Source organism: Acanthisitta chloris, unplaced genomic scaffold (genome assembly GCF_000695815.1).
Source record: "Acanthisitta chloris isolate BGI_N310 unplaced genomic scaffold, ASM69581v1 scaffold5329, whole genome shotgun sequence".
NCBI lineage: Eukaryota > Metazoa > Chordata > Aves > Passeriformes > Acanthisittidae > Acanthisitta > Acanthisitta chloris.
This window is the reverse complement of record NW_008689723.1, coordinates 15,095-30,151: the sequence shown is the minus strand read 5'-3', so window position 1 is coordinate 30,151 and position 15,057 is coordinate 15,095. Positions and strand designations below refer to the sequence as shown.

The 15,057-nt window shown below is 42.2% G+C and overlaps 1 protein-coding gene across 1 annotated transcript in view; it reads left to right on the top strand.

Annotated features, from left to right (window-relative positions):
• Positions 1-15,057, top strand: part of MYOM2 (myomesin 2) — a gene marked incomplete at its 5' end in the record, with an annotated part of 28,982 nt that overhangs the window by 12,620 nt on the left and 1,305 nt on the right. The window contains 12 exons of the mRNA XM_009081529.1: positions 71-207; positions 3,113-3,257; positions 3,358-3,417; positions 4,687-4,754; positions 9,053-9,166; positions 9,826-9,913; positions 10,818-10,856; positions 11,748-11,853; positions 12,556-12,719; positions 13,043-13,079; positions 13,201-13,223; positions 14,121-14,176. Coding sequence (XP_009079777.1) covers positions 71-207; positions 3,113-3,257; positions 3,358-3,417; positions 4,687-4,754; positions 9,053-9,166; positions 9,826-9,913; positions 10,818-10,856; positions 11,748-11,853; positions 12,556-12,719; positions 13,043-13,079; positions 13,201-13,223; positions 14,121-14,176 — 1,037 coding nt within the window. The remainder of the gene's footprint in view (positions 1-70; positions 208-3,112; positions 3,258-3,357; positions 3,418-4,686; positions 4,755-9,052; positions 9,167-9,825; positions 9,914-10,817; positions 10,857-11,747; positions 11,854-12,555; positions 12,720-13,042; positions 13,080-13,200; positions 13,224-14,120; positions 14,177-15,057) is intronic.

Here is a 15,057-nt window from a genome sequence, read left to right as displayed (position 1 = left end):
CCCTACAGTGATCCTTTTTTTCTCCCAAGGTTTCATGCATTCCTGACTTGTGATTCCTTTCTTTCTGCAGCAATACCTCTGAAATCAGAACTAGCCTATGAGGTTCTGGAGAAAGGAGAAGTTCGTTTCTGGATTCAGGCTGAAAGTTTATCTCCAGATTCTACCTTTAGATTTGTTATCAATGACAGAGAAGTTGAAAATGGTGATGTAAGTACATATTGAGCACTGTGGTTTGGTTTTAATGATAGGGATTCTGTTGTTATCATAGAGTCATTTAAGTTGCAAAGACCTTTAAGATCATGGATTCCAACAGTGACTGGAACACTGCCAAGTCCACCACTAAACCATGTTCCTAAGTGCCACCTCTGCACATCTTTTCAACATCCCTGGGGATGGGAACTCAGCCATTTCTCCAGGCTGCCTGGCTCAGTGTTTGGTTTTACATATAATGTACATTTTGGCTTAGAAACAAAAGGGCATTGAACAGCTACGTGGAGAGGAAAGGGCAGACCTGCAGCTTCCTGCATTTTTATAGCTCTAGAATCATAGAATCATAGAGTTTTAGAGGTTGGAATGGAGCTGAGAGCTGACCCAGCCCCAAGCCCTGCCCTGGGCAGGGACACCTCCCAGCAGAGCAGGTTGCTCAAGGCTCATCCAACCTGGCTGTGAACACTGCCAGGGTTGGGGCAGCCACAGCCTCCCTGGGCACCCTGGGACAGGGTCTCAGTGTCTAGGAAGACTTTTCATACAAAGAGGCACAAAAAAGCTCTGAGATTGGTCTGAGAAGAAAGCAAGGTCATGCCTTGGCAGGACTAGTGTTCATCTACAGACTACAAAGGACAGCACTGGAAAGAGATTTTCCTGTGAGGAATCCATGTCCAGTGCAGCTGTTGGAGAGATTAGGTTTATTCCTGAAAATGCAAATCCTCGTTTGGGTCAGAGAAGCTTATCAGGATTTTTATGCCATAGGAAAACAAAGAGCATTTGCTTTTATTCCATATTGACAAGTGGAAGAAGTATTTCTGGGTAAAATACTTCTGTTTCTCTCGCTTTAAATGATGAACTACAGCACTGAAAACCTGAATTTTAGTGCCTGGGATGTATTGAGATGACAATACTCTGCCTTGGCAATGTTAGTGGAACAGAACAAGCTATTTTTAGTTCACATATGTTTTGGAAGTGTTGACATCAGAAAGAGTCTGGAAGTGAAGTGCATTATTTCACCTCTTTAATTAGGAACCCACAGGTGACATTTACGTTGGGAGACTGATGAGATTTCTGTGGAAAGCTGCATAAAAGCCCAATATTTATGGGGCCCATAAAATCATTGAACTTCATCTTGCTGCATAATGGCAATAGTTAGAAGCCTAATTGCACTCTCAAACCTGCCTGGAGACTGGGCTGCAGTCACTGAACATGTTCAATAGACCATTACCATGGTGAATTGTGGCCTGAGTCTTGACATTGGCTGAAGTGAGAAATGTTTCCTGCAAGGTCCTAACAGGGAATGTTTGGGGGAAGGTTTCAAAATGCTCTCAGAGTGGAATGAACAGAGCTCCATTTCTCAGCTGCCATTTGAATTTCTTCATACTTGATTTCCTCAAAGAAAGAAAGAAAAAGAAAAAGAAGAACTAGAACTGTTACAAATGATTGGATTAAACATACATCTGTTTATTTTTGAACAGAACCCATTACTGTTAGATTTATTTTAGATGCTGTTAAAAGGACACATAATGCCTTATAAACAGAGTGTTGTGGTTAACCTGTTTATTGGACTCTGAAGGTAATAAATGATACTAAAGCCACAGACAGATAAAGTTTAGGGAAGGAGAAGAAAGAAGAAAAGGAATCACTGTCCCTGGAGGTTTTCAAGCTGAGACTGGATGTGGCACTTAGTGCCATGGTCTAGTGACCATGGTAGGGTTGGACTTGATCTTGGAGGTCTTTTCCAAGCAGGTTGATTCTATGATTCTATATGTCCTTTTAACAGTATCTTTAATATATTTAACAGTAATGGGTTCTATAACAGTTTAGTGCATTTAGCTCCTTCTAGATGGTGACATTTCCAATGGGAACCAGTGTGTAATAACCTTGACCACATTGGTTACCTAAAAGTATTCACCAAGTAACTCCTGTGGGTTACACTCCTAGAATTATAGAATCACAGAATCAACCAGGTTGGAAAAGACCTCCAAGATCATCAAGTGCAACCCTACTGTGGTTACTGGACCATGGCACTAAGTTTCCCAGGTGACCCAGGGTAACTTTTACTTTGCTTTAGGAATTTGTTAGTTGAGATTCAAAGGACATCACTGTTAGTGGGGGGCACAGTCCTCATAGTTGGTATTGCATCAAAGAGGATATTACTTAGTAAAAGGTGTTTCTAAAGCAGTGCCTGCAAATTCAAAACACATATTTTGCAAGGATTGTCCAATATTTACTTGCAATTTTCTGTTTCCTTTATGGTGCCTGCCAATAATTTATCTTTCTGGAATATTTAATAGAAAGCAAACACATAAAGGACACAAACAGGGAAAAGCATATTTAACATTCAATTCGAGTCAATATTTGGTGTTTTGAGTATTCTGAAAACACTTTAGTGGGGAACTATATATTCTGACAGAATTCTAATTCCCTTTGCCTGGACTTGGTTGTTCTTTTTAGTTCCCATAAGCTTTGTTGGTTTGGGACAAGTTTCTTTTCTCATGGTCTTTCACTTCAGCATTCTTTGCAAAGAACAGATAGCATTATCTGGTTGGACTTGATGACTTAGATGTCTCCTCCAACCTTGGCAATTTTGGTTCTCTGATTCTAAAGGGTGGCTGTGTAGACCTTCAAACAGATACAGTGCCATAAACTACCTTTTTCAAATCCAAGCCAGATGCATTGTGGTGACTCAAGGATTCCAAATGCAGCTGCTCTCAGAGGCTTCTCTCACCACTGGGATCTGGTTGTACAACTGTAAACACAAGCACAGCTCTGTTTTCCACTGCTTGCAGGTAAAAGGGCATGAAAAAGATAGTGTGTGGAGGCAGGAATGTAAGACACAACTGTTTTGATAGGAATCACAAGTCATTTACACTATATGACTGTTCTTACTTGTTTATTTCAGAGGCACAAAATAAACTGTGATCGCTCAAATGGCATCATAGAAATGGTGATGGAAAAGTTTACCATTGACAATGAAGGTACCTACACGGTGCAGATTCAGGATGGAAAGGCCAAGAACCAGTCTTCACTGGTTCTCATTGGAGATGGTATGTTAACCCTGAAACTCTGATGAAGAATTGAACTTCAATTGTTCTTTGAGTGCTTTTGTGACTAACTCATTTTTCATTCACCTCTGCTGAAATTTAGCATTCAAGGCAGTGTTGGCTGATGCTGAACTCCAGCGAAAGGAATTTCTCAGAAAGCAAGGTAAGACAGAGTAGATTGGTGACTTCAGGCCCAGTTTGCAGCTCATGGTTCACCCCTGTTGAATACTAAGTGCTTACAGCTTCCAGTCTTCAGCAGAAGATGAGTTTATTGTAAAATCTGAGGAGACACTGAACCCCTGGTGGATCTTATTTTCCAACATTGTCAAACATGTTGTTTGTGAGAGAACTTTCACCAAGTACAGAAGTAGGGTGGGAGTCCTTACAAGAGGTTATCTTTGCTCAATATTCATGAGAAATGAGCCTCCTGTAGACTCAGATCCAACACAGCATTTCATCACCTTTAGTTTTAAGCATACAAATTTTCTGTTCAACGCAACTGACACAAGAGTAGACAGCCAAGACAAGGAGTGCCAGACAAGGAAGATTAAAAACTTGATCCTGTGGTTTCTGTCCAGGCAAAATTCCAGGAACTAGATGTATATTTGTTGCATAGCTGCTATAGAGTTGTAGAGTTTGTGCTATACTTGTCATCGATTTTGTTTGCAGCTGAAAGTGAGAATTACTGTTGGATCCCTAACTCAGAATTCTATCACTGTGAAACCCTTAAAAACATGAGTTAATTGAGCTTTAGTTTGGAATATTCACTTGTGGCTTTTAGGATGAAAACAAAAATAATTAAACGTGTTTATTCCAAGTAATTTAGGTAAGACTGTAGAGAAGTAAGATTTGAGGGCTGTTTAAAATTGAGTTAGGAAAGAAATCATAGCACTGATAGCATCAACTCACAAGATCTTTTGGTTCTCAATGATCTAAGTGAAAGTCTGAGACTTTGCTCCTTCCCAGGTCTGGATACTGCAATTATTGCCTGATCCTGCAGACACTAAACTCACAAAACCACTTGGCATGGGGATTTGCTTTGCCCATTGGGGGGTGTTTGGATACACTTCTTTCTTCCCCAGTTGCTTTTGCATTACAGACATTGTTTGTAGCTGCTGTTTCGTTCCTATGCACAGTTGGCAATTTGGCACAAAAGTAATTAGTAAACTAATTTGTCTCCCTCATTGTTTGAAATTGTGGAATGCTGCATGACTTACACAAACAGAGATGAGGCTCAGGTTCCTCAGCTGTAACGTAGACACCTGAGTCAGTGTGATAAAATCTTCCTGCAGGAGTTTCCAGGGGCATGGGTAGCTCAGGAGTTCCCTCTCAGTCTGCTCAAAGGATGTTGGAAGTGTCATCCTGTCTCTTCCTTTCTCTGGGTCTCTCTGATACTCTTATTCTACTACATTGATGCAATTTCATTTCTTAGGTCCTCACTTCTCAGAGTTCTTGTACTGGAATGTTACAGAGGAATGTGAAGTTTTACTTTCCTGTAAGGTAAGGAAATGATTTGAGTCTTGTAAGGTACTTGAAATGATTAATTGTTAGAGTGTGGTGATTAAAATCTGAGGTAGGAAAACGCGAGGACAGATAAGAGATTTGTTTAAAATTAGAAGTTTCATACGAAAACTGTTTTTAGTACTTAGAAATATTTCATCTGAACATTTTTGTCAGACTATTCTTCGGCAGAAATGTTCACTGGAACAAAAAGAAACTGTGTGACATTAGTAAATGTGTTGGGTGGTCAAATTCTTTATAACAATCATGACCCCTAAAAGTAATTTCTGCAGAACATCCAATCCCCATTGGTTGTTCTGCCCTCCTCAAAAAACCAGCCCTGTAAAGCCAGAGCTCCACATCTTTCCTCACAGTTTCCTGATTTAGAGGTTTCTTCACCAAAGCATCTGTTGTTCAATCAACTGTAACCAAACAGGCCACAGAATTAATGTTAGAAAATGGGATTTTTAAATTATATTTGGCTAATGACTTTTGAATCTTGAGTAATGATCGTGTGCATTGAATTCAGCAGAACTTCTGCTGATAATGTCTTTGTGCCTTTCTGAACTGAAACATTTTCAGTTCTGTTGCTCTTCTAGAGTGACTAATTCGAGGTCTGAATGACAAAGTTAATTGAATTCAACAGGCATCAAACTCTTCTTCACTGTCTTTCCCTGCAATCTGGACTCTTCTGTGTTAATTTTCTCCACTTCCTTTGAATAACTTTTGGCTTTTAATGAGACTAACTTGAATCATTCATTATGAGCAATTTACATGCACGTTTGTGGCTTTTTTTCCCCCCTTCATTTATTTTTTTTGCTTGCTAATTAGGACACCTTTAACCTCCAGTTATTCCCAGAAGGGCTGAGCTGGGTGGTGACACTGCCACTCTGTGCCCCCAGCTCAGGGCTCCAGCTCATTAGCTGGTGGTCCCAGTGCTGGTGCTGAGCTGCATAGCTGGAGTACTTTGTAATCTCCACATGCATTTGCCTCAGGCATGAGCCCTCCTTATCCCTTCATTCACACAGGGAATTAAATGTTGCTGAACCACTTAGACTAGTGTAATTCTCCACAAATTAATCTGAAATTATTCCTCTTTTCATTGACTATTGAGCCTGTTTATGCCACTGAACCTGTGCAAGGCTGAGCATCTGATTATTTGCTTTTCATCCCTGTGTTTTTTGTTCCCAAGGTCAGAAGATTTTATGCAGATGAAATCTGGGCTGTGGGCTGGCTGCACACTCATCATTTTAACTGTGCTATTGACCTTGTGTTTGGTACTGTTAGTATGTGAGTGGCCATTAGGTTCACATGGTACTCTTGTTTGTGGCTGTTTAAATGGTATCTGGACATAGAATGAATTTCAACAACAAGGATTTGGCCTTCAAACTTCAGAGAGCTGATACACAAGTTAGAAGTGTGGCCAGCCTGGGCCATTTCTGTGGGAATAAAACCAGTCAAGGAATCATCTCTGTCTCCCCAGGCTGTATCACAGCACCTGGCACAGGTCTCTTCTAGGCCTCTTCTCTGTCCTGTGCTCCCGTGCAAAAACCATTGTCAATGGTGTTTTTGCCTCTTGAAAGAGCCTGTGACAAGGGAAGGAAGTGTCTACAAGAGAGGGTGTTTTGTCTTAGCTTTCTGAAAGGCCATAGCATGGCATAGGGGAGGTAGGAAAGGACATCAGCTGGAAGGTTGTGCAGGGCAAAGGACTAACTGTATGATCCATACCAATCATCCAGGTCTAGAAAACATGTACTACAAGGAATGGTGAGGGAGTTGGGTTGGTCAGCCTGGAGAAGAGGCTCAGGGGTGACCTCCTGGCTCTCTGCAACTCCTGCCAGGGCTGGAGAGAGGTGTGGGATGTGTGTCCTGCCAGGGCTGAGGGAGAGGAGAGAGGGAATGGCCTTGAGCTGAGCCAGGGCAGAGTCAGATTGGGTGTGAGGAGAAATGTTTTCCCTGTTGTGGTGTTCAGCACTGGGATATTGCCCAGGGAGGTGGTGCAGTCACCATCCCTGGAGGTGTTTCAGAGGTGTCTGATGTGGCACTGGAGGATCTGGGTTAGGGTTTGGGGGTTCCAGCAGTGACAGGTTCATGGTTGGACTGGATGATCTTAGAGGTCTCCTCCAGCCTTGATGGTTCTATGATTCTATGATCCAGGCTCATAACTGTGATAATAAACAAATATGGATTGTGTTCTAAAAGACTCTATCAAATGTTGCCTCACATCCCACTTATTTTCTATGTGATTGGACCTGATTAGTTTTGATTGACTTAGTATTGAAGTCTGAATTAGCTGGGATTGATGACCTTGTTCATGGGATTGTAGTTCCTGAATGCCAGTGGTTGTCCATTTGAATGAAAATTCACAGAATAATCAGAGCTGGAAGTGACCCTTGAGGATCACCCAGCCCAACTCCTGCCCTGCACAGACATCCCTGACAGTCACACCCTGTGCCATTTCATGGTGTTCGCTTTTTATTTATTGTTTATTTTCCCCCACATGCCACAAACCACTCTAATTTTACTTCTAGTGATTCTAATTTTCAGAACACACAGGAGCTACCTCTTCTTGCATAGCTTTGACTCTTACTTGTTCTGTCTTTTAAAAACAAGTTTTTTGGCGTGTGGCTGAACAGTGAGAAAGGTAACTTTCCAGAGTCAATGTCAACATGAAATAAGTTCAGCACTGCAAATTGCATGTGTCTCAAATGCAGTTTTTTGCTGTCAGATTGAGTCCTAACAATCTTTGACGAAAAGATTGTCGAAAAGCATTAAAGCTTTGCCCCTTCAGGCTCTGCTCAGATGAAATTGCCACTCGTGTCATAAGACTACAGGAACAGCCTCTTTGTAGCTGCTGGTAAAAGTAAAATGCTGCTCACTTTTCCCAAGCAAGTCATTGCTCTGGGCCAGGCTGTGGTCTCAAATACTCTGTCAGAGACCCATAGCAACCACCCTGCTTGGTAAGCAGCAATAGATGTGATTAATTTGAGCAGGTTTTAGAGAGATGCTCAGGAATCAGTATTGGAGACCCTATTTGTCTAGTCAGCTCTACAGAGAGCTCTCACAGAGCTGTTCATCTATGGAATGGCTTCTCTGGTGTGAAAGGGTTGGAAATGTTGGAAATGGATGCATGTTTTTCCCTCCAAGCAAACCACTTGAAAACTCTGGCAGAGCTGGATTAACTTCTGTGCTGCCCTCTATCCATTTGTTCAGTTTTTTCCATTTTTTTTTAAAGGAGCCTTTTGAAAGGAACTGCCTGGGCACTGAGAAATGTTTTGCCAGCTCTGTCCTTCTACCAAAGCCACTCTGACTGGGAATTCAGGCTACACATGAAAATCCCATTGCATTTTTGTGCTGTTAAATAAACCATAGCAGTTTTGAAAGTGAGGGGGAAAATAAAACCTATTTTCAGGGTTTCTAAAAAGAGTTGGACTTTTGGTTTCCTTGAAATCACAGCTTGAGATAATGTATCCAGTGATATTTTAAGCACCTCCAGTTTTTCTTGCCAAATGGGAAGAGTACTGGAGGTCTAGCTGGAGTCTATTCATGCATTGCTTAGAGGAGCTACTGCTACTACAGCAAAATTCTGGCTTTCAAGCAACTGCTCTGCATTTGCACTGGGTTGTTAAGGTCTTTTGTGTTGGGAGAGACTGCAATTGATAGGATTCCTTTGTATGCTCCATAAGACACAATGTAGTGGGGAAAAAAAAAGGGATTTTTGGTACAGCTTCCAATTTTGAAGCTTTGGATGATTCCAGAATAGTAAATAGTTTCTCTCTACAGTTTAACCATGCTTAGGTAGCTGGGAGAAAGCTCCAAATTGGCCCAGGCCTCTCTAAGGAAGGGCCCAAGTTCTGTGTGACATCTCTCTGGAGTCACATGGAAAACACAAGGAGATATAGGAGAGTTCAGCAGCTCTAATTCCAAAGATACTTCTCCCAGCTCTACATCTCTAGACAAGCCACAAGCACAGAGCAAGGCTGCAAACCCTTTCAGGGAAGAGATTGACAGGATTTCCTTTCAGGAGTTTACAGGACTCTGAAGCTATAAACTGGTGAGAGTGCTCAGGCATTGGAATGTGCTGCCCAGGGAGGTGGTGGATTCCCCATCCCTGGAGGTTTCCAAGCTGAGACTGGATGTGGCACTTAGTGCCATGGGCTAGTGACCACGGGAGGGTTGGACTCGATGATCTTGGAGGTCTTTTCCAGCCTGGTTGAGTCTATGATTCTGTGACTACCCACATTGTGATGCCTTTCCTCAGGATGTAGCCAGGCTGATGTGCCTTTTCTGTTGTCCAGGTTGCCAACACAAAGAAGGAGACTGACTTCAGGTGGTATAAGGATGGATCTGGGGTTGACACTGAGGAATTGCCTGATGTGCAGAAGGGAGAATGTCACCTCAGCCTTCCCAAGGTACAGTATCACCTGCTGGTTAGAAATGCCAGCTGTAAACTAGCTATCATGACTTCTGTGAACAGTTTGGAGAACAAACATGTTTTCTACCCTCCAATTAGCTAGTGAATAACTAATGGTAGTAAGAACTGTCTATTTTTGTTCTCAGCTCACACAGTTCATGCTTAAGTTGCTTCAGAATCCTTGGGTGAACTCCATCTCTTTATTTTCTATTGCTCCTTAATTTTCAGTTTGTTCAAGCACCTTATTTTTTACAGTGCTTCAGTTTTATTGCCTAAAATGAAAAAGTTTGAAGCATCTGGCTTCTTAAGTTATCTCTATGCAAACAGCATAACCTAACCTGTGTCTGAAACCTTAGTTTGCACAGTCATTGCCTTCATCAAGTGACAAAACCTCCTTGGACTGAGATTTTCTGCATTCCATCTAACTGAGTTATTGATTTTATTTACTGGCTTCAGATTCTTCTGGTTTTCTTCCTTCATTTCACTTGCAAGAGGATACTGACTCTCCAGTGGCTTCATTTTCCTTGGGTAGATGTTTTGCTTGGGAGGGTGTTTTCCTCTTGTCTTGGATTGCTCTTGTTCCTTGGCATTCAATGATGTGATCCATGTACTCTGCTTTGCAAGTTTGTCAGTAAACTTCTTGTGCTTCTCTTGCAGCTGTCACGCAAAGATGAAGGAGTTTATAAGGCAACACTCTCAGATGATAGAGGTCACGATGTATCTTCTCTGGAATTATCAGGAAAAGGTAACATCCACTTTGCTATCATGGAGCTCCACATAGTCCATGGCAAAGACCTATCATTGAAATGACAAGTTAGCAAACATTTTTGGGGTTCTTAGCATTTCATCTCATGCTGGTTTGGGCTGAAGGGGAGTTATCTTTCTTCCCAGTGGCTAGGACAGGGTTATGTTTTGGATTTGTGCAGAACACAGGGGTGATATTAGAGAGATTTTGTTGTTGTGGCTGAGCAGAGCTGACCCAGAGCCAAGGCCTTTGCTGCTTCCCACACTGCCACATGGCAAGGGAGTTGGGGCTGCATGGGAGGTTGGGAGGAGACACAGCTGGGACAGGTGACCCAACCTGACCCAAGGGATATTCCACACCATAGCACATCATGCTCAGGGTGTGCAGTGGGAGGAAGGAGGAGGAAGGGGAGGATGTTTGGAGTGATGGTGTTTGTCTCCCCAAGGAACCATCACAGGTGATGGTCCCTGCTCTCCTGGAGGTGCTGAACACCTCCTGTCTATTCATGGACTTGAATCCATTCATGAGCTCAGCAGGGGCAGGTGAAAACTGGTGTCACCTAGACATGGTAATTTCTGCTCCCTTGAACTCTCCTTTGAGTGCCAACTACCCACTTTTAATGACCTTTTCTCTTTGCCTGTCCTGAGGGACACAGAGACAAGGATTTGGCAGCAGACAGCTGAGCCACACGAGGCAGAGCTCCTGAGTGCCACAGCTCAGGATTCATATGCTGCTCACAGACACTTCCCAATTTGTCCCGTACACCTGTTGCATTTTTAATGGGTTTCTTTGCTTAAGGATATGGAGATTTCTCACATTGCTTTAATTAAACTGAACATAACAAAGCAATATTCTGATTGAATTTTGATGGTACATTTTCTTCTCTTTTTTTTTTTCTCTGCAGTTTATGACGATATAATTTTGGCACTGAGTGGAATGAGTGGTAAGTAAATGCTGCCTTGAATTTTCATGTAGGTGTTTTATGTTGGATTTATCTGAGGCTGAGGCAGAAGATTTTTATTTTAAGTGGGAAATCTCAGCATGTCCTGATGCTTATATTATTATGGACATGTTATTAAGTTTCTGAATAGGCAGTTGACCTTGCCAATTGACACTATTAAAAGGGAACAAAGTATTATTCCACCTGGCTTGTTTGGTTTAGATACTGTGAAAATGTTGTGGCAATAATTTGCTTCCTACTCCCCATTAGTATGTGAACCTTGAGAGAGAGGGAATGAGATTCTGATCCTGTTCCCAGTGAGAAGCTGACAGAACAGAGAGCCTGCACCAGAACAAGAGTTTTGTGCAATTAGAACCATAACATCACTGTTTCATGGCAGTTAGATGCCTTGCTTATTGTTTCACACTGGATCTTGCTCGTCACAACACTTCTATATGACAATACACCCATAAATTCATCCTGAACTTTCACCTGATTTAAATCAGTAGATGTCCCTTGAGAGGCATAGAACCATTCAAGGCTGGAGGAGACCTCTGAAATCGAGTCCAACCATGAAACTGTCACTAACCCAGATCCTCCAGCCCCTGATCCAGACACCTCTGCAAATTCCCTGAGGGTCACTCCCTCCCCACATCCAGATCATCAATAGAGATGTTAACCAGGACTGGCCCCAATCCTGAGCCCTGGGGAACAGCACTAGTGACTAACTGCCAACTGGATTTAGCCCCAGATGGTACAACAGTTGTCTCTGTAGTACCTGAGAATCATGGCCCACATCCTGAATTGGGTTTTGTTCTGGCAGTACAAGTAGTCCACTGGACTTTCATTACACTTTCTATCCTGTGTGATCTGCATATGATCTGTTCTCTGTAGGTAAGACAGCCTCTCCCCTGAAGATCCTTTGCACTGAAGAAGGAATAAGGCTCCAGTGCTTCTTAAAGTACTACAACGAAGAAATGAAGGTCAACTGGTGCCACAGGTAGATGAGAATGTCATTTCCATTTTTGCTTTAGGTTTAACAGCTCTGATTATAATAATGGCATTCATAGAAGAATTGATAATTTGCTCAGAATCTTTGTTCAGTGATCTTCCAGATAATCAATGTGAAAGGCATTATAGGATCTGAAATTTTTGAGGAGGGAGTCTGTATGGAAAGATAGACACACACACTGATATTTCCATATCACCCACAGAGCATTCTTTAGCTTTATGAAATGGATAGTGAAATGGACTATGCCACTATTAAAATACAGTAAAGGGCAGAGGCAAAAAGAAATTTCTTTTCCTTTCCATCACATTAGTATCCAGTTATGATGGTCACTGGCACTTTCTGTTCCTGTCTTCCTGTCACAGCTGCAGGGAGAGGAGAGAGGGAATGGCCTTGAGCTGAGCCAGGGCAGAGTCAGATTGGGTGTGAGGAGAAATGTTTTCCCTGTTGTGGTGTTCAGCACTGGGATATTGCCCAGGGAGGTGGTGCAGTCACCATCCCTGGAGGTGTTTCAGAGGTGTCTGATGTGGCACTGCAGGATCTGGGTTAGGGTTTGGGGGTTCCAGCAGTGACAGGTTCAGGGTTGGACTCGATGACCTTAGAGGTGTCCTCCAGCCTTGATGGTTCTATGATCTCCTATGGAGAATATACATGAAAAGAATGTTCAAACTCATCTCTACTCCTTTTTTACAGGGAATCTAAGATTTCTTCTGGTGAAAAGATGAAGATTGGAGGTGGAGAGGATGTTGCCTGGCTGCAGATAAGTGAACCCACTGAAAAGGATAAGGGGAACTACACCTTTGAAATCTTTGGGGACAAGCAATCCTACAAACGGACACTTGATCTGTCTGGACAAGGTAAGTATGTAAAACCAGATTTCTATGGTGACTTTTCACAGATTAAGCTTATTTTCCTGGCAGTATTCAGAGGAATGACAGTAAAACCAGATTGTCTTTAGTCAGAACCAGCTGTAATTCAGTTTCATAGCTATTATGACCTTTGTAGTCTTGAATCTGCTCTCAGCACCAGGTTCACTGGGTTCAGGGCTCTGGCTTCCCATTGTGTGACCCTGTGTGGGCTTTGGAAGAGCTGTAACAAGGGTGTGGGTCCCAGTGTCTGCACTGAGCCCAGGGGCAAGTCATGTTCCTGGCCAATAACCCTGGCAATTGCTCTGTTACAGCTTTTGATGATGCCTGTGCAGAATTCCAGCGACTCAAGTAAGTGCTACAGCTTTTTAATGCTGTAACAGCAGAGTCTTTAATTTCAAATTTCAAGTTATTTTCTTACTAATTTCATTAGTAACATGATATATTTCTCTTTCTTCCTCAACAACTTTAGGGCAGCTGCCTTTGCTGAGAAGAGTAAGTTCATTTTGCATGTTATCATAGGTGCTCTAAACGTACCCTAGTGTTCTTTTCAAGGCATCCCTCACGTTCTGCTGCCACAGCTTAGGGAGCTCTGCGGCTGCAGAAATCCTCTGTCTACACAAAATACTGCAATAAGAATAGGAATTCGTGGGGTTAGTTGTCTTTCATGCCCATGGAAAGCCACTAAAAGCTTTACCTGTTTTGCAGTCCTCCACTCTATCTTCTTGTGCCTGCAGGTGTGGGGGAAGTGTGAACTGTGGGTGGTACAAGGAGGTGTTGACTCTGAAAGGTGCTGCTGATCCTGAGCATTGGGGTCTGGCTATTAAGCCCAAAATTGCCTGTTGTGCACTGTTTGCTGTGACCCAGGCAGTGGGGAAGCTTGTTCCTTCTAGGAACTGTGGGAATGCTGGAATTGATATCCAGTTCCCCTGGTAATGACAAGATGTTTCTGCTCACAAAGGCAGTGGCAGAACCAATTTTCTTTACATCTTAGATACCACCAAGATGCTTAAAAGCTCCTCCTTGCTCTGCTCTGGGTCCAAAGCACAAACTGTCAAGCTCAGCAGGAGCTTCAAGGTTGTTATGTGTATCAGTTCAGAATGCTACAGCACAATCTCTGCTCTAAACATCTGAGGGGACCATACAATGCAATAAAAAAACCCACACAAAATGTTGCAAACATGACAATATGTTTTGTTAAAGAGAAATGAAAAAAAGTAAACCAAAACCCCTGTGACTGCTACGACACCAAGTTGAAAAATATTTAAGAAATTACTAATTTCAAAGTAAACCAAAACCCCTGTGACTGCTATGACACCAAGTTGGAAAATATTTAAGAGATGAGTAATTTTGAGGTCTAAACTTCACACAATCCCCTTATTTTTCTCCTAGATCGTGGGAAAGTCATTGGTGGTTTGCCTGATGTCGTTACCATAATGGATGGGAAGGTAAGGACATGTTTTGTCACTGAGACCTGCTGAGTGGGGAGAGGTTTACCCTGATGGCACAAGGAAAGGGAGTTCAGATGACATTGTAGTAGCTGAGAGCAGAAGGAGAATAATTTGATTTTAACTCACATCTCTAATTGAATAAATTAGAAGAGACTCTAATGATCTAAAGTGTGCAAAATATCTGTTCTCTGCTAAGTTTTGACTATTAACGTACTAAGGCTTGATTAATTATTATAAGTTAATTTTTAATTGCTCTTAAATGAGGTCACTTTTGAAGGCAACAGTAATTAAGTGTTGCCTCTGTCACAGAAAGGGCAGAAAGAATTCAACTCACACTATTAGACAGTAGGTTATTTTCCCCAAACTTGGTGTTTGCATCATTCCTCCTTTGAATATTTTATAGTAAGACTAGTTCCTATAGGCAATGAGATAACTTTACCTCCTACCTGAGATCACTTCCTTGAGAAGTGGCACTGGGTTGTACCCAGAGCATGTAAATCTTTCAACATTCCTCCTGCCTTTGGAGGATGCAGGACTTGCTACTATTCGTGAACACAGAGGGATTTGGAGCACTTCAAATTTCTTCCTGTCTTACTTCTGCTCTGAGCTAGTCATATTTTCACTCCAAGTTCTACCACACCTATTCAGTTACCAACAGTCAAGAAAAGCATTGCTCAAAAACATGCACATGTGCTCAGAAATGGATTTTCTCAGCTCCTTCTGGATCAGGATTTGGTGTGAAACCTGAAGGGGAATATGGAGGGAATATAAGGAAGAATTCTGATAGAAATTGTCAGCTTTGGGTTGTTAACAGCCTGTGTGTGGGTTCCCATCCCTTCCTCCCTTCCTCTGTTCCTTCCTCTCTCCTCTCTTCCTTC